General features: G+C 40.8%; 1 protein-coding gene across 1 annotated transcript; it reads right to left on the bottom strand.

The window, feature by feature from the left end:
• Positions 1-501: 501 nt before the first annotated feature.
• On the bottom strand, positions 502-19,893 carry LOC134490018 (sulfate transporter-like). Its single transcript, XM_063292898.1, has 4 exons — positions 19,588-19,893; positions 18,183-18,319; positions 2,730-3,345; positions 502-2,212 (listed from the first exon to the last, which is right to left on the bottom strand). The coding sequence occupies exons 1-4, from the start codon at positions 19,891-19,893 to the stop codon at positions 617-619; spliced, it is 2,655 nt and encodes an 884-aa protein (XP_063148968.1). The 3' UTR covers positions 502-616.
• Positions 19,894-20,339: the final 446 nt, after the last annotated feature.

The raw sequence follows: 20,339 nt of genomic DNA, 5'->3' as shown, positions 1-20,339 counted from the left end.
CTTGTAGTCCTTAATGACTGGTGGATGCCAGGTTGTCTACTCTTGATCAGGCTTATTTTCTCCACCTTTTACCATTTCTTACTCTTTTTAGATAATCTGTAAGGATGTAAGGCAGGGCTAGAAATGTTCATGGTGGTATATGTTTTCGCTGGTGGGGGGTATCTTCTTTCTTTTGGCACAGTCACTGAAAGAATATAATGCTACACTAGTTCAGGCCCTGACTTCCTCCAGCTGCATGTATATGTCAGACTCACTACTTAGTGATTCCCAACCTATCTATATACTCATGATTCTTTTGTTGATTAAATACTGCCCTAGCTTCACGCAGGATTAAAACATAATTAAGCTCCTACTGTGAAGGTCTTTCTTCCTTCCCCTTTAATAGTTGCTTAAGTAAAGAAATTAGGACGTTTTTTCCACATCACTTTATTCCCATAGCTGGGGAAAAGATTATGTTGTAACGTAACAACAGAGTATAATTATTCTCTTGCGCCATCTTGGCTTGCCACAACTGAAATGCATATTATCTTGGGTTATTGGCAGCCAGTCCTTTCTTCTTGTTAAAATAATTATTGAACTAGTTCCTCAAAAGCACACACCCTGCTTCAATGCAGGCCTAGAGAGGTCCTTCCAGACTCAAGGCTATTGGGACATCCTCGGCTTCTGGGCTGAGGACATCTTTTGACACCGTGCTCTCTGTCTGTTGAGCTTGATCCTGTTTCTCCGCAAACTGCACAGCAGCATGTATGCTGTGGAATGAGAGCAGCTCTTGCATCCCAGAGAGCCAACCTCCTGCCTGGAGCAAACGCCGTATGGAGGGGTTACAATTGGCCAGCAGGACCTGGATACCAATCTTCTTGTAATCCTGCCGAGTCTCCTTCAGCACATTAAGGCCTACACTATCTATAAACTGCATGGCTCCACAGTCAATGATCAAGGTATGCATATCTACGGAGGTACCAGGACCATCTGCTGAAGCCTTTGGGGTCTTGGTTCCCCTTAGGCAGTTCAACCAGGAAGAAAAACAAATTTCATTTTTGCTTAGGTTTGCTTTAGCTTGAGCTTTTTGTTGTATAGCAGCAACTAGGGAAGGATTCACCCCTGTTTTCTGGAAAAGTGAACTTTTGAAGTAGTTCTTGTTTGCATAGTAAAGAGAGGTATCAAAGCGGAAGATCTTGATATTTGCAATGCTACTGATCCTCTTGTAGGTAAACTGATCCTCATAGATTTCTGAGTCTTTCACCTTACCTAGAAGGGTGGCTCGGGGCCACTGGGTGCGTAAGATGATGCAGAGCAGGGCAAAGCAGACTCCTGTCAGAAGGCCCAGTTCTGTGGAGATCAGTGATGAGGACAACATGGTTACCCACCAGACTATAGTGTCCATTTTGCTGATCCGCCACATCTTGGGTATATCAGCAAATTTCTGCAATCCTCCCCTGAGATTAACAATTGTAACCACACCCAAGATGCAAGTTTGCAGTGAATAGAAAAGAGGGGCAACCCACAACAATACCAGGATCAACACAGCTGAAGATACCAAGCTTGATATTTGAGTATGACATCCAGTTGATTCTTTCAGCAAAGTCTTTGACAAGGCTGCACAGGTAGCAAAGCAATAGAAGAAAGATGGGATCAGATTTCCCATCCCAAGGGCAATCATCTCTTGGTTGGGCCGGACAGGATAACCATGCTTCTTGCCAAATGTTTCTGACAGTGAGACAGTCATAGCAAAACCAATTATGGCAATGGGTAGAGCATCAACTGCCAGATTTGACACAAGGCTCAGATCTGGGATAGCAGGTTGTTTGAAACCAGTGGGAATTGTACCACAAATTTTAGACTTGTATCTTTCATTGAAGTTAAGGAAATGTGACAGCAGTGTAGCTGCAATGACCACCAGAAGTTCTATGGGAAATGGAGCCTTCATTTTGTCCTTAAATAAATTGTTGATTTCCTTTACTGGCACAATCAGAACTAAAGCCACAAGGCTGGTTACCAAATCACAGATGTTGGTCTTGCCAATATATCTGAAGATGTCAATCCACGTTAAAACAAGGGAGCCCATTCCATCATGCCGAGGGATCTTCAGTCCCAACAGAAGGTTCATTTGGGAAGTGAGAATGGTAAGGGAGGACCCTGTCACAAACCCACTCAGAAGAGGCTCTGAAAGATATACTGAGATGAAGCCCAACTGGAGGACCCCTAGAAGGATCTGAAAGGAAAAGCAAATAGCATTCATGATTCAAAAATTTAGGCACAATGAGGAAGAAGGTGATAGACCTCAACTTGCATTTTTTTCCTATTATTTCAAAACTGGTTACTATTGTGACTTACAGAACTTGATTGTGACAAGTTATATGTCAGAACTGGAACAAACAGAGTTTGATTTTTTAAAAAAAGTAAAACTTTTTTCAAAAACAGTTTTGTAACTCAGAGATATGGCTTGGAATGATTGAAGTGATATTAAAGCAAATAAATACATAAATAAATGTTTTCCGTGCAAAAGCTCCCAGATCAATTCTCATGACAATCAGGCATTTGCTACTGAAGTCCTGGGTGACCTGTGGGTTCATGTAGAGATACACTTGGTTGCACTAGTAGCAGCATTAATGTTTCAGTTTGAATGAAGACTGTTCAGAACACTAAATGTAAAGGCAATATTTTGGCTCAGACTAGATGGACACTTACAAGAAAGTAACTCTTTTAAAAGAAGGATGAATTTATCTTACCTGATAAAGCCCAACCAAAAAAGTTAGAGTGGTTGCCACTGTGATTGCATAACAACCTTTGTTACAGGCCTTTGTCCCATCCATCGTGGCATTGACCAAAAGATCCATGTCAGAGTCCAATTCGTATCCCGCTAGCCTAAGCTGCTGGTTTACTGACTCCCCAATCATCAGGCACAGGACCCCAAAAGAGCCGACACAATTATGGCGTGAGGTAGCCATGGCAAAATAAATAATGGCACAGAAGAAGTTGGTGTAGATCCCATAAATGGGATCCTGGCTTGCAAGGAGGGCATAAGAGATTGATTGTGGGATGGCAACAACTCCTACCAACAGGCCTGAGATGATGTCCCCCAGCAGTTGTTCCTTGATCTTGTAATGAGGAATCCACTCAACTACTGGGAACAGCTGAAGGAAGAAGGTGAGGACACTCTGCCGGTTGCAGTTGCAGTTCTCTTTGGCTTTTGTGAGAAGCTTTTTGATGCTGAAGCCTGGTGTCTCGTATTCTTCTAGTTTGACAGGTACGTAGGAAGATGACTGTGAAGAAGACAAGCTGGGTGTATCGTTGCTGTGCTCAGACTTTTGAGTGGTAGTGCCACCCTCCATGGCTCCAAAGTAGCTAAAAAGAGGATGCACAGATATTTTTAAAGTGGAGTGCATGACTTAGGCACAGGGACAGTTGAATATTAATCTGATGATGCATTGCTGTATTGTTATAACAAGAGCCATATTGTTTGATCAGCCTGACAATAAAAAAGAAACTGCTCAACCATTAAAAAAAACAGTACTAAAATGTTGAGCATAAAAGTTGCTTCTACATAATACCTTCAATCTATTTATCATGCATCTCCTGTACTCACAGCACCATCAGAGGGCATATGTTGAACTTCCAAATAATATTTTTATTTTTTCTTTTCAAAAATGGTTTAAATCTCAAAAGATCACCAAATTTCATAAGGTGTTGTTCTTAGCAGGATTTCAAGCGAGAACTTCACAGTACATTAATAGCATAAGAATGAAATTGCTGAAACCTTGCTAGCTTTAGCAATGTTGAGATTTAGATCATTTAAGTTTAATGGCTCGTTATTATCATCATCATCATTGTTTGGGAGCACCTGAGCCATTGTACAAGATTTAAAAAGTTGATAACCTTTCTCCTAAATCCTAAACCTTTTTAAAGCATTTTGCAATAGTATAAAGCAAAAACATTCAAAATGCTTAAATATAAGTAGGTTCAGTTTGTACCAGTCCAAGTGGCTCCAATGGGACAGGAACCAGACTTGTTATCACAGTCTAAATCTGTCCTTCAGCAAGATCATTGTGACTATTTGCCCCAGTTGGATTCAATTTCCTTTTATGGCCACTCAAAAAGAATGGCCAACATCTTTGTTTAAAAAAGGGTAATATTTACTAAGGGAGCCAGTATGGTGTAGTGTTTAAGGCACCAGGCTAGCAACTGGGAAAACATGAGTTCCAATCCCACCTTAGCAAGGCCAGCTCAAGGCTAAGGCCCAGTGGGCACCAGCCTAGGAGTGCCAAATTTTAGGGGGCACCGAAATTGAAAAGACTTCCAAAAAACACAGTAAGAAGCAAAAAGCAGTAACAGTGCACTCTGTGAGCCAGCACATCTGCTCGAGGATTAAATATAATTTTGCAGAATTGTTGCCATATGACAACAATGGGTGCTGATGTAATTAAAATTACTGTGTAAATAGGATGAAAATGTCCAAGAAAGGAACAAAAAATTGTCCTGGGCTGAAAATCATAAGTGTTAAGCATCAAAACTCGAAGAAGAAGAAAAGTAACAAGAGGGTGCCTTTTTGAAATTCCTTACAAATTGGAAGATGAGCCAAACCATGGGGGCTCCAGAATATGACTTTGCCTAGGGCACCAAAATTTCTAGAGCTGGCCCTGTACCGTAGGCACAAAGCCAGCTGGGAGACCTTGGGCTAGTCTCTCTCCCTCAGGCCTAAGAAGGAGGCAATGGCAAACCACTTCTGAAAAACTTTGCCACGAAAACTTCAGGGACTATTACTAAATTACTAATTATATGATAATATGTGTTTATTAAATACTTACCTTGGTTTTTGTGCATATTAGGAGATCTTAAGTTATGTAGTATGTATGTATGTGGGTGTGAGGGGGTGTGTATGTATACGTATACGTATATATATGGGTGTGTGGGTGTTACACACAGACACACACACAAATATTACTGTTGAGTGATAATAGAATTGAAAAGTGCAGAATCCCTGCAGAAGAAGTAGTAGGGACTTCTGGTCCTTGGGTGAAAGAATCCCATGTAAAATTCTAACAAATAAGCTTTTATACTAAAAAGTCTAATAAGTGGTTTTAAAAGCAGTGTGCTTCAGTAACTAATTACATATTGCTTCTGTGGAATGCAGCCTCCTGTTACCTCTTTCTTTCCTCCCTGTGGTAAAAAAAAAAATCCATCATTTCCATAACTTACAGACTTTCTAGAAAAAAGTGCTGTGTTCCCTTCTGCAACATCCATACCTTCCAGGAAACCCCAGGGGCACATGCATCTTCTCGACCCTGACCCCGATTCTTTTCACTCCTGCTTTCCAGTCTCCTGATTTTGGCTTGCTTTCTGGAAAGGTTTGTAGGATTATTTGAACGATGTTTGAAAACAGATGAGTTTTTTTCTCTGTGTATTTTTTTTTATTTTAAAAAAAATCAATATACAAATACATATATGCAGAAAGAAAATATAGAAAGTATAGGATTTTTTAAAAACCCATGTATAATCTGGAAGTCTTACTTTACCATGAATTTACTAGACAACCTAGAAAAAGCTATTCTTTTCTGCCTGCCTCTCAACCCAGTGGTAGAGGAGATAATAATTTTGACTCACCTTCCAGGGTTGCTATAAAGTTTGCAAGTAAATAATGTTTATAAAGCACTTTGAATACTTGAAAAAGCTATAAAAACATTGTGCATGATACTGATAAAATCTGCCATGGAATTTTCCTTATCTGAAGAGAAGATTATAAGGTGTCTTCATTGTTTTTTTGTTGACGTGAAAAGAATTGTCTCATGAGAGTCCCAGTGGTGAATAGGTCTAAAATAGTTGATTGATCATTTTGTGCAAATCCAGAAATTCAATCTGCCCATAAGAAGTGCATGTGCATGAAGTGTTAACATTCCCCACAAAAACAAACACCACTTTCTGGCCTCTACATCCTTTGTCATGCAGAGGTGACACAGTTGTGCCATGATAACAACGCACAAACCATTATATGGCTACAACCTTTATTCCCAATCCAGAATTCACTACCTCCATATCCATACCTTAATTAAAGCCATTCTTACCTATGCTGCATTTATTTGCTCAGGAATAGCATGAACTGTCCCAAATACATGTTAGTAAGCTGAGCGCAAGAGCGTTTTTTTCCCCCTCAGGTTAAGAACGATGAATGACCGGGTTATGGGGCTTAAAAAAAATGAGAACAGTGATTCACATTCTGCAGCAAGTATTACCTATACAAGCAGTTAGATCAAGGGTAGAACAGAAGCATTTTCTTGCTCACGTATACCCTGATCTATGCTTGGTGTCTGACAATAACGATCAATATCCTTCTCCTCTCCAATTTAAATTTCAAAGGCTCTGGAGAAGCTGCATTCTGGAAAAGTTTCAGTGTGTGTTTGTGTGTGTGTGTGTGCGTGCGTGTATGGCAACAGTCATCACCGACATCCTTCCCCAAAGCAAAACTAAAGCTGCTGCTCTTGCCTGGGGCAGTTGGACCACAAGCTTCCCTTTCCCAGCACCTCTCAGCTGCCTCCCACAAAACATCTTGCCTGGAAAGTAATGAAGAAGAAATCAAAGCTTGAACTGTAATGCTTCAGACCTGTGCTCTTTGCCTTCTTCTTTCCTTGAACTGGGTCCCATGCCAATAGGAGGAGAAGAATGGTCTTGGATTCAGTTCAGTAGTCTTTTTATCTACCTCTCCACGATTGCAACTAAATTGTCCAGCCACGTTTGCCTGTATTTTGAAAACAAACATCATTTAATTGGAATATTTTTACAGAAACTGGTCCTAGGCAGGAATGATTCTTTTAAAACATCTAAACCGATAGTAGGGAGGATGATACAACCATCAGGTTCTCCAGAGCTTTGTTTGCAAAACAAAAGGAGCGGTTTGTGCACATTTTTCTTTTGAACCCTCTTAAAGCCTTGTTTTAGGAAAAGGGAGAACAGGAAGGAGACTTGATCAATAGACAATACTTCGGGTGAGGAAACCAGAGGGAACTTTAAAATATACTTTACTGGAAAATAAATTATGAAAACAAAAACAAACAAAATAACTTAAAAATATTTACTAAAAAGCAAAAAATTGAAAATTGAAATGGTGACTAGATTCAAATTGATTTGCTTTTCACTGTAGGCTTTTTCAGAGGTCTTTGGTGTAGTAATCTTTTAGTGAAAGAAATTACAGTTATAAATGCTACTGATCCAAACCAAGATAGATATATATTAATTTTCTAGTGTTTTCCCATAACAAACCTATTAGCTTACAACAGGAACTGGATTAATTTCTTATGCTGCATTGATTTATATGCATTAGGATTTATGGATACTAAATCAACAGCAGGATTCATTGTGAAAGATTGTTAAGTGATTTTTTTTTTCAGTTTCATGAAAACATTTTCACTGAAAACTAACTAGACATAAAGATGGTGCATAAATTTGCTTATAACTTCACCAATACATGTAGAAAGGTTATAATTTATATAGCACAATTTTACTAGAGTGGAGCACCATCTAAATTTTTCTTTATGGTTAATTCTTGATGGCTTGCTGAAATATGAAAAGAAATTCCATGATACAAAAAGTACCAGTGAAATTAATCAGGATCAGATGCCAAATTATCCTCCCAGAGATTTTTTTTTAAAAAATCCTTGAAAAGAACCTGTTGTGCTTGCTGAAAATGTTTTATATAATATTGATCAGATTTGATTGGCTGAAATTGATTCTGTTGTAGAATTTGTAAATTGGGCTTTTTTTTCTTTCCATTTTCTTTTGCAAGTTCTTTGGACAAGTTTACTTCAAGTATTGGAAAAAAACAGAAACAATAGTCCGGGATATACGTATATAATCCACTCCACCAGGGTAGAGGAGTATAGAATAAATGTTTTTACTTCCTAATTAAAAAGCCTTGCATTTGGGCACCAGGATTGCCTTCATGAGGACAATATTCTATAATTGGGAATGCTTTACTTCACTTGGGAGGAAGTTCTTTGAACTAGAGGAAGTTCTCTGAAAATTCTAAGGGCTTAAACCAAAAGTAGCCAAATCCACAAGATTGTAGGATAAATAGGTAACAGAATAGATAATTTAAACCCACATCTTCATTTCTTCTTGAGAAAGCTTGACAACCTTCAAGGGAGTGTTTGGAATCCTGAGAGTATGGCTGCCATTGTGGGTGTGGTCAGTTACAAAACACCCTTTAACCTGTTGAATTATTCTTCATCACAGCCTCCAGGATGCTCCCTACCAATGCAACCCACCTTTGGTTCCCCCCCCCCCAGGTATCTAGTATATTTCCAAATAAAGGACTGAGTTATGGACCCCACCATTTGTTTTTTTCTAAAAATGCCTGTGGATGGCCCCCAGGCATTCTTTAAAGTCAAGATCATATTAGAGGCAGGTGTTTTGCAGCACACTAGCTTTCACTTAATTTTTGTTAACTGAGTTTGTAAAAAATAGGTGAGTAGGAGACAGGACAAGTACCAGGGAAGATCTCCAAAGGTTTCCTAGCACTATCCTTACTTATTTTCTGAAGAGATGTACTTTTTTAATGAAGATTAAAGAAAATCTTATTGAAAATGAATGAACTAGGCACTGTATGAGATTTTCAAGGCCTCTTCTGATAGTACATAGGAAACCTGCATCAGGGTTCTATACTCTGAATCCTGCTCAAGATTCTTCTCAGAACCAAATGTGATTTGATCTGCAGAGATAATGTAAATTTTCTTCAAAGAACAATACAGAGGACAAGATCTCAACTATGAGTTTTCCTTTCATTAGTCACATGGCCAGAAGGAAGTTGAAGACTACCTGAATACCCTTGCATGAAAGTCATTATCTTCTTGTGCAAACAAATCAGTCCCTGTTGAGATATAGTTACACATTGCATGAAGCCAAAATGGGATTTGTGGAAGAGGAGGAGGAGGAGGCATTTAACCTTTTCCAAACCTGCTGTTCTTTATGTCATCTGAAGTACCTCCAAGTTATTTTTCTTACTTTGGGGTAACAGCTTGGGGAGCATTTTGTAGTAGAACATTTTGTAGCAGCAGAAAGGAAATGTCAACCTGCATCTCCAGCCTGATTTTCTTCCTGAGCTTTGTTTCCTAATGCTTGAATCTGTGCAATCTGATGCTCAGTTCTCATTCAGAGTTCAGAAGCGTCCCAGTGGCAAAGAATGCTATTCCAGAGGTACCTTTAGGGCATAACGAAGTTCACTAAGACAAATCCACAAGACAAAAGTAAGTAACTGTTCTTCAGTATGCAAGGAGAAAGCAGAAAGTTTGCCAAAACATTTAATTTGGGAAATCAGATCCTTACTTCGGAGTCCATTTATTTGATAGATTTGCAGTGAAATGAATGTATTAGTAACAGAAGGAACTGAAACACATATTGAGAATCATGCTGTGTCCTTAATACTGTGCACCTGACTCTCCAGATGTGACTGCCAACCTGAAATAGCATGTTGAATTGCAGATTTCCTTAGTTTCCCATCAAGACTTTTTAAAGGTCTACTTAAGGCAAACATATATCATCAACAAAAATATTGTTGATTCTTTGTACATATAATGTTTCTAGAGGAATGCCTGGAGGCAGATTATCCATAGCAACTCCTTCAGAAATCTAATGCATAATGGCTGACTACAACTTTGTTTATTGCTTGGATCTGTTGGAGAAAATGCTTGGCTTCATTTCTGGTTTCTATTCTAGTTAGTAAGTGCAGATTGTCATCTACAAAGTTCTGTTTTCTTTAATGTCTTGAACACTTCTCAGGATCAGACCGTGATGGGGCTTCTTCAGTGAAGCTATGAAACTATTTTTCTGCTATGTCCATAATTCTAATCCATGAGGTTCTACTGTTAAAATAGTGTTTTCTCCTTTACTGGAGAGCAGTCCATGGCCCTTTCAAAGTGTGTAGCATTTGATGCACTTTGCCACCCATTCTGTTGGTATCACAATCGGGTGACCTATAGGGAGTGGGAACCCCCTCCTGCCACCATTGTGGGTCCCCCCTCCATGGGGAAGAGATGGGCATAGCTGTGCAAAACCAGTTACTCCACAAAGAGCAGTTCACCAGGCTACTAAGCTGAAGGTGAATGGGAGTGTCCAGAGCACCACTTTTCCTAGCCCTTCCCCACCATGCTTGGGAGCTACTAGATTTTGAAAGATCCATCTCTCCTGCTTCTGCTTCATCCAACATCTCCCAAACCACCAAATAGCTAAGTGGTGGGCTTAGGAGATGCTGAGTATGGATTTAGCATTCTTTTCCAAACAGTGTCCCTCTGCAAGCCAACTGATTAGTGGAGAAAGAACAGTAGACCTGCCATCAGTATAGGCCCACTGAACAACCACCAGTAGGAGTTAGCAAGTTTTGATACACACGTTCTTCTTTTCCAATTCAGTTCTCCTCTGATAAAGCAGCAGAGGCTGGTCAGCCATCTGTTAAAAACTCACCATCTTCCCAAGACCCTTCCTCACCCTGTCCTGATTGATTAATCATTTCCCACTGGCCGTGACATTCAAACCAAGGGGGGATTTAAAGATGGAAATGGGACTGGTTGATTACACATGTTAATCAGGATACCACTGTTCAGGATTAAGCCACAATAGAGGCCATGGATGCAGAATACAAATTGTCAATGAGAACAATAAAGGTTACGCTGGTTGAAAAGAAATTCGACATATTAACGGGGAATGGCTCATGTACTGCGTCCCAAAAGAAGGCACAATGTTATTCTTTCCCAAGTCAGTGCCTTCCAAAAATTCTGGAGAATTCCCATCATTCCTACCATTCGCCCAGCTGCCTGGACTTAATGAAAATGTAACCCAAAGCATCTGGAGGGTATCAGACCAAGACTGAGCTTGGTGACAGAATTTTACTAGCCTTTCCCAAGCTAGAAGCTTCCAAATATATTGGGTTATTGATCCCAGCATTCCTAAGCAATATTCCAATAAAAACCAACTATATGGTTTTCTGGCTATAGACTCCTTTAAAAAAATTAATGAACCATAGGTAAAGGATTATTCTATTTGCAGAGTTAAAGTTAAAGGTTATTTTAGCATGTTATATCCTTTCAAATTAGGCACATGCAATGTTATATAAATCAGTACCTTAAACAAATATAGAGCAAAGGATCTATATTTGAACACACCTGTCTATGATGCATATTTTCCCCACCGAAGACTTTGCTTCAGCCAGATCAGCCCAGGAGTGAGTTTATAGGGCTTTAATCTTGCTTGGAATCTTTGGCAACCAGACTTGGAGAACATCCAACTAAGCCATCTGTTAGATAAGCAGTCTTCTAGCTAGAGTATGATGGAATATCCCTAGGAGGACAAGGAGAAGGGTAGGCAGGCTAGACATTTCTCATTAGCATATTCTAAAATGTTAAATCATGAGGGCTTATGGAAACAAATATCTCAGAGGGAGATGGGATCATGGGCGGGGGTGGTACATGAAGCCAATTTAGTGGCCTGCTAGAACCACTGAAATAGAGAAGAGCTTATAACCGCCCAGAGTCCCTCTTTTGGGTGGTAGCAAAACTTGAATAATTAATTAATTAATTAATAACAGAGCTGAGAAGCTGGCACAGAAAAAGAGAATTATCTTAGATAGCTTCAGTGAGAACATCAGAGATACACAGGTTATTGATCTTACACACTCAGCCCTCCCAAGCATAAAGACTCACACACTTAGACATATTAGGTTAAGAACTAAAAGGAATTTCTTACTGACTTTATTGTTGCTTGTGCTACATCCATCTTGGTGGAAAACATGAAGTTCCTTTGTTCTTCTTTCCTTTTTAAATACTTAGTTTTGCCCTAAACCCTCAGCCCTACAGCTGCCAAGAGCTGCATGGAAGAAAGGGGAATTCCAGGCCCGCCACACGGTGCCCAGAATGGAGGAGAGCAGCATCTATGCTGCCTGCTTGATGGTGGAAGAAGAGAGGAAGTGGGAGTGGCAACAAGCAGCTTCCTCAGAGTTGCATTGTGGAACAACTTAATTTACATATTAATTCACATGCAAATGAGGCATGCTGGATTTGCCAGCACTTCCAACAGTAGATGCCTATAGTGAAGGTTGCAGTAGGGCAGAGACATGCCATCTCTTGGGACGGAGCTGCAATTTGCCTTTAAACACAAGGTTGCAGACTATCAGGGTTAAAAAGTGGCAGCCCAGGTGAGAGAAACAAGTAAGACCAGTGCGAACATTAAATGTCGTTTCATGTAAATTGAATTAAAGTTGCTATAATTATTTCTATGTATTTCCTAATTTTCCACCTTCTGTCACACTGAACCTTACAGCTCACTGGCAACTTTGGGAAGGGCTCAGGAAGCAAGAACCAAACTTTGGGAGGCTATGTGCACTTTTGGGACCCAACGTTTGTGATTCTCTGCCGTGGAGACCTGGATAATGAGGCCAATGTCTCAGATTTCACTGCAGTATATTATACTACATTCTATAATAGACTGTAGTACAATATAACATATAATGCAACATTTTTCACAAAAAGGAAAATGTATTTACAAATCCGTATCTTGCTGTTTATCTTATAGTATAGAAGGACGCCATTTCTAATATTCTGGGTTGGTAAAAAAAAAAAAAAACTCCTGATGACACAGTTACAAGAAGTTGTTTTCCTGTTAGAAGTAAGATTACAAATATCAAAACAGGTGGCTAGTCCCTATGCTTGCTCTAAAGCTCCCTCCAAATGTTTCTTTTGAAATGTCTTCAGATGAAAGCTTCACTTTCTCCCTTTGATCTTGTTTATTTCTACTACTTAGTCCTTTTCTTTGCCTATAGGCTTATATCCAGAAAGATATACAACTTGCAGTTTAAAAAGTCAACATATTGGCTGAGATCAGAACATTTGCTGATTTTATACAAAGTTGTAAAATTGCTGTGATATCCTAGTCTAAACTGTACCTTACTGCATTTGGAAACTCCTCTCTCCTGCCAAGTAGCTATCATCATCATCATCATCATCATCATCATCCACAATGCTTATAGTATTTCAAAGACTGATATAGTGCATAGTGTATTTTATAATATTGCATAGAAGGGCCATTTTCTATTGATTTTCATCTAAAATGGGTGATACAAAACTGGTAATTGAAAAAGAAAGTTAGTTTCAAGTTCACTGGTGGAAGCTGATTTTTGGAGCTGGCAACCATCTGTAGAATTTTGAAGAAGCGTTAAAGAACTGTATTGCCTCTTCTGTTGTAATCTTGTTCATGACAGTCCATATACTCCACAAACACGAACTCATTAAACTTAGCCAGAGTGTGTACCCAGTTTGCCTAAAGCCACTAAAGCTTGCCTAACCCGAAAGACTTCCCTCACAGATATTTATTCATTATACCTTATTGGTGTGCCACCCATTTCTCAAGACTCAACAACAGTAAAACTTTCATGAAAACAGAACCATAAAATCATAAAGACCAAATCAAAACAAAAACATAAAAGCAAAGTACCTGCAACCACGAAAATGATAACTATCAGGGACAATATAGCAGCCGGCGTTTCTATTACTGTTACTCCAAAGGCTTCATGGTGGATGGTTATCCCTGTTTCCAGAGCACAAGAAAGGAGGCAGCCATATTAATTTTGGGAAAAAGAGAATCCCAAAGGGTCAGGGACTTGCTTCTCTGCTGCTGTCTCCCAAACATCCAGGAAAAAATTGCCAACATGCTTTCCCAAATACAATACACAATCTAGAAAGTTTCTACCTGGAGGCAGATCAGAGCTGTAATGGGCTTTAGAGATAATGTTCAGCACTTTGAATTGTGCCTAGAAACCCATGGGTAGTCAATTCAGCTCCCACAATATGGGCATAATTTGGCTAGACCATCAGTAGTCAAGTCACTGCTTTCTGAAGTAGTTGCAATTTCTGAGTGGTCTTCAAAAACAGCTCCAGGTAAAGTGCATTACAGTAATTTAGTCATGAGATGCTGAGGGCAGAAATTGTGTGTGTGTGTATGTGTGTCAGAAGCACCTACCGAGGCACTTCTGTATTGAAAGGATTTGCCAGTGATGTCACCATTGCCTGGGGGATGCCCAAGGGGGCTCCTTTCATGTCCCTGTTATTTTCCCACCACAGTGGTACCTATTGATCTACTTGCATTCTTACATTACATACATTGCTTTCAAACTGCTAGGTTAGCAGGACCTGGGACAAGTTGACAGGAGATCATTCTGTCACGCGGCTCACACTCTTGGGTTTCAAATTACCGAGCTGCTGACCTTAATGGTCCTCTGACTCAGCATCTTAACCACTGAGCCACCATGGCCCCCAGGCTGAAATGTCAGCTGGCCAAGGATCTTGTGCCAGAAATGGTTGCATTTAGTATGCCAGCTGTGGCTGAGCAAAGCCTGTCCTGGTTGTATTTCTACCTGCTGTTCCAGGTGGATGCAGAAGAACTATCAGATCCCAGAAAAGGGATGAACTAAGTGACCCCTCTGTCAATTTCTGTCCTAAATGCCACCATTCTTTAATTTGATACATCTTTATCCAAGCTCATCACGTGAAGTGTGGCACTCAACTGCTCTAATACTCTGACTTTTCTTTTTAAAAGACTACTACAAGGTTACACTTGCTGCAAATGTATACCAGGTTGTTTTCAGGCCAGAACAGAAACTTGCTACAGGTAGTCCTTGCTTAACAACCACAACTGGGACTGGAATTTCAGTCACTACGCAATGTGGTTGTTAAGTGAATCTGACCTGAGTTTACAACCATTTTTTGCATGGTTGTTAAGTGAACCATGTGGTCATTAAGGAAATCATATGGTTCCCCATTGATTTTGCTTGCCAGAAGCTGGCTGGGAAGGTCAAAAATGGTGGTCACATGACTGTGGGATGCTGCAACAGTTGTAAATGCAAACCAGTTGCCAAGCACCCAATTGCCAAGCACCCAAATCGTGATCATGTGACCACTGGGATGCTGGGATGGCTGTGAGAGAAGCAGTCGTAAGTCAGGTCTAGAGCCATCCTAAGTCCACACCATCACTAAATGAACTGTGAATTGCAGACTGCTTTCCATTCATATTCACTCATGTTTTCTAAGATTCTATCAGTAGAAAAGTTTTATTGCTTCTTGTTCTGTGGTCACTTAAATTGAAATGTGCTGTTCACTTGGGCAGAAAATTTGTTAGGGATTCCCTCTTAAACTCTATGACAAACTCTTGTTTGCTTATTTAATAATCTCAGTGAGATCAATTGCACGCCATTTTTGAATGGGAAAGAAAATAAAATGACTTGTAAGCTTTTCTTTGGGGCTTGACATATACAAAGAGAGAGAGAGAGAGATTAAAAAAGCAACACACACACCCAAATCTGACTCCCTTTCACTGCAGGGATATTGTCATCTTACTGTCCTGCCCATGATGGTCTTGGATTGCCCCAATTGCTAATTCCTAGTATAGCTCTTAAAAATGTCTGTCTATATACATGAAGTTATCTGCCAACAGATGGCCAGTGTTATGGATCCGTCAATGAAACGTGCAGAAACAAGATTTTTTAAAAGGTTAACCTTTACACAGCTTTTAAGTCCAATTAACTTCACATTAATCCATGCCAAGCAAAGGTCACTAGCCCAACTAATATCAAGAAGTGTTTGTTTTGAGGGCTAACTTCTAAAATAGTTCAGTAGCACCAGCAGAAACTTGTTGGCTTAGATCGTTTCCCGTTCTGAACATGTTTAGGCAGCAAAGAAGCAGTCCCAACTTGAGCCGTATGAAATGGCAGGTATGGTTTGCTTGAGGAAGTGTCTTCTTCAGTCAGACATTCAGAGCTATGTTTAGAACAAGCTGATGGCATCCTCCACAAATGCTTTCACTACCTCTATTGTGTGATGATGTGAATCCAGACACGCAACTGCCTTAAACAACTAGAGACAGAAGGGCTCATGTGGATGTAAACATCCAGCATTATTTTTTTCTTTCATTTAGAAACTACCGTTAGACATTGGCAAGTTCTATGTGGAATGTACCGTATTCTGAAATTACCTCCTTTAAAGAAGAGTATGTGCCATCAAATTGCAACCCTTAGTGACGACATGGATAGACATCTCTAGGAGGATCTGTCAGGTCTTCCAATGGTGTATCCATTTCTGCTGTAACTGAGTCCATCCATCTTGCTGCTGGTCATCCTCTTCTCTTTCCTTCCATCTTTCCCAGCATTACAGCCTTCTCTAGAGAGCCAGGTCTTTGCATAATGTGTCCAAAGTATGATAATTTGAGCCTGGTCATTTGTGCCTTGACTGAGAACTCTGGGTTGATTTGTTCATGGATCCATTTGTTTGCTTTCTTGGCTGTCCATGGTATTCTCAAGAGTCTTCTCCAAAGTTCAAAAGCATCAATATTCATTCTATCTTGCTTCTTCAAAGTCCAATAGAAAGGAACTTGTCATTTTCATACAGATATTTAATTACTTCCATTTAAAAATCTAGATTAGAAATAATCTGATTGTTTTATTGTTTGCTGTACTTGATTCACAACTTACTTCCTTTCATTTTGACCATCTAAAGCAGGATAGACAACATTTTTAGACTGGTAGTTTCATTGGCACTGTTGAGAACTTGCCATGAACACCCTCATAATATGACCAATTCAAATTCAAATAATAGCTGTTCTGGTGGATAAAGCCAATCATAGAATCCATTTATCAGAAGACAGTCTGATAAGGTTCATTCCCAATACCCTTTCTACTTTCACAGGATGCATTCTACCTTCCCCCATTGCCCTTCCCAGCTTGTTTTCATCTTTTTTTTTCCTGACCAAATGACACACAAAGCACTGAGCAGCATGAACCTACTATTCTTATTTTATTGGAATGCCTATGTAGCCTTCTTCAAACTAAGATGCTAGTGTTGATGTTTTGATCTACAGCATGCCCACTTTCAAATTATTTATCCCTTTGTTTAAAACACTAAAGAAAATTAAAATCAGATGTGAAACCCAATTAACGTTAAAAGAGATGTTCACAGGGATCAGCTTGCTACTTCTAAACTAATGATAATCCCCCTACCATGGCTGGCCACAATCTTGTGCTGATAATAAGTTGCAGTCAAAGGAATTATGAACAGCCTTATCAGAATTCTGTATTCAGAATTATAGGATTGCAATGTTTCATAGCTATTTACATATAACCAAAAATGTCCAATTTGATCAAGATTAAGGGAAAATAAGAATAAAGACCCCATCACGTTGGTAAAATATGTTCCATACTGTAATGGTTGCCTATCTTAAAGTATTCTCAGACTCACAAGCCAAAGCTTGAATAAAATCTGGTTTATTTAAGAATAGTATGCAAGTACAAAGAAAGCTGAGAATGAGCAAAAGCATGCCAAATACAAACTAAAAACCCTCGGTGCGAATGTAAGCCCTCCCCCTCGTACAACTGTTTCAAATTCCCCATCCCAGGTGCTCCTAACGAGTTCTGCTAATCAACGGGTAAAAAGGACCTTGAACACAAACGATAACCCAAACACATTCCATCCCAATGAAGAAAGATAGAAAGCCTGGTACAAGGTCTCCCAGCAGCTCCCTCCCAACCGGAACGCGTGTCAGCACCATGGCATGCGAAACGTTACGATGTACATTAAACATTGCAACGACGAACATGACATACCGCCCCCCCGAAAAAATGCAAAAGAAAACCCTAGTAAAAGGGAATAGAAAAAGGAACAGTCAAGCTGCAGGCTTCAAAGGGTAAGCCAAATGGAAGTGGCGAATTAAATCAGGAGCATTGACGTGGCGAGCAGGCACCCACTCAGGGTGGGGGAAGTGTTTCCAATGAACTAGGTATTGGAGGGAGTTGCAAAGCTTGCGGGAGTCGACGACCTCTTTGATTTCAAAGTGTTGCTGGCCATCGATCATGATCGGAGCAGGTGGAGGAGGTTGGGGGTGCCAGTGGGTGGAGTGGTGGACCGGCTTGAGTAAGCTGCAATGGAAAACAGGGTGTAAGCGTTTCAAATTGTGAGGCAAGTCTAGCTTGACAGTAACAGGATTGATAAGAGCAACAATGGGGAATGGGCCGATGAATTTAGGGTCAAGCTTTTTTGAAGGCTGGGGATTTTATGAACTTAGTGGAGAGATAAACCTGATCCCCAATTTTGAAGGTGTGCTGCAGGGATCGGTGTTTGTCGGTGTGGAGTTTGTAGGTAGCCTGAGCATTGCTCAGAGCTTACCTAATTACCGGCCAGAAATCAGCAAGCTGAGCAGCCCACTCATAAGCCGAGCAGGATGTAGAGGGGGGCTGTGGCAATTCAGGGATGGGAACAAAGTCCTGGCCGAAAACAACTCGGAAAGGGGTCTGTCCGGTACTCTGGTGAACAGCGTTGTTATAAGCCACTTCAGCAAAGGGGAGCAAATTGACCCAGTTGTCCTGATGGTAGTTGGTGTAGGCACGAAGAAATTGCTCCAGAGTTGAGTTAAGAATCTCAGTAGATCCGTCCATCTCCAGATGCAACGCCGTTGACAACGCCTGTTCGGTGCCAATCAATTTCAAAAAGGACCACCAAAATTGTGAGGTAAATTGTGTGCCGTGGTCGGTCACCAAACGGGAGGGGCAGCCATGGAGACAGTAAATGTGGAACAGAAAGAGGCAAGCCAGCTGCTGAGTGGAAGGCAGGGAGGCGCATGGAATAAAATGGGCTTGTTTTGAGAAAAAATCTTTCACTACCCAAATGACAGTTTTCGGGTGGGTGGTAGGTCAACTATAAAGTCCATAGAAATCTCGGCCCAAGGATGAGATGGGCTGGCCACAGGCTGGAGAAGCCCCTGCGGTTTCCCCATTTTTCGTTTTGACATGGCACAGACAGGGCAAGAGGCAACATAGTCTTTAACATCTCGCCTTAGCGAGGGCCACCAAAATTGGCGGCGGACTAAGTGCAGGGTCTTTACGAAACCGAAATGGCCCGCCAATTTATCATCATGGGAGCGTTGTAATACTGAAGCTTGCAAGGTTTCAGGCACATAAAGGCAGTGACCCACCCATGCGAGATTATCTTTGAAGGAAACTTTGTCTTGATTAGCCAGCAACCAAGTATCAGATTTCACTGCCTGGAGAAAGTCCGTTTGTAACTGACAAGGAACTGGAGCCCTGAGCTTCGGGGAAAGGGTGGGGCCCAGGGTTGGCGGAGCATGAGTCTGGCTTCGGGTGACAGCAGCCAAGCCTAATTGTGGCACAGAGAGAACAGTCCCAACTACTTGAGGGCTTTGGTCAAAGTCCTGAGGCAAGCGGGACAAAGCATCTGCGAGAAAGTTTTTCTTGCTGGGTATGAACTTCAACTGGAAGTTAAAATGACTGAAAAATTGAGCTGAGTGAATGTGTTTTGGGCTAAGGCACCAGGGGGTGCAGAGAGCCTCTAAATTCCTGTGGTCTGTCCAAACTTCGAATGGGCAGGAAGCGCCCTCAAGTAGGTGGTGCCAAGTTTCTAAAGCGGCTTTAACAGCAAAAGCCTCCTTTTCCCAAACATGCCACAGGCGCTCAGTCTCAGAAAATTTCCTGGACAGATAAGTGCAGGGTTTCAGGACATGGTCAAAGTCTTTTTGCAACAATATAGCCCCAATAGAAAAGTCAGACGCATCTACCTGTACAACGAAGGGGCATTCAGGATCAGAGTGCCTCAAAATAGGCTCTGTGGTAAAGAAAGTCTTTAATTTCTCGAAGGCAGCCTGGTATTCTGGTGTCCAATTTAAAACTGCCCCAGGGTTTTTCACTTTGCGTGTTTTCCCCAACCCCTTGGTGCGCAGCAGGTCGGTGAGGGGCAAGGCAATTTCGGCGAATCCCTGGATGAACTGGTGGTAATAGTTGCTGAACCCCAGAAAACTTTGCAGTTGCCATCGGGTACGAGGGCATTCCCAATTTAGGATGGCCCTAATTTTTTCAGGGTCCATTTCGATTCCCTTATCAGAGATCCGATAGCCCAAGTAGTCCAGTTGGGTCTTGTGAAATTCACATTTGGACAGCTTGGCATACAGTTTGGCCACCCTAAGTTTTGCCAATACCTGCCTAAGAAGGTGTTCATGCTCCTTCTCATTTTCAGAGTAAATAAGAACATCGTCCAAGTAGACCAAGACCCCTTTAAATAAGTGATCATGCAGCACCTCATTAATCAATTGCATGAACACTCCAGGCGCACTGGCTAAGCCGAATGGGAGGACTTTGTATTGGAGGGAGCCTAATGGGCAATTTAAAGCAGTTTTCCACTCGTCTCCAGCTCGAATGCGTATGCGAAAGTAGGCTTCATGAAGGTCGAGCTTGGAGAAAATTTTCCCTTTTGATAGATGGGCTAACATGTCTTTCATTAGAGGCAAAGGATATTTGTTACATAGGGAGACTG

Source organism: Candoia aspera, chromosome 2 (genome assembly GCF_035149785.1).
Source record: "Candoia aspera isolate rCanAsp1 chromosome 2, rCanAsp1.hap2, whole genome shotgun sequence".
NCBI lineage: Eukaryota > Metazoa > Chordata > Lepidosauria > Squamata > Boidae > Candoia > Candoia aspera.
Note: the sequence above shows the minus strand (reverse complement) of the source record. Positions and strands in the feature narration are given on the sequence as shown.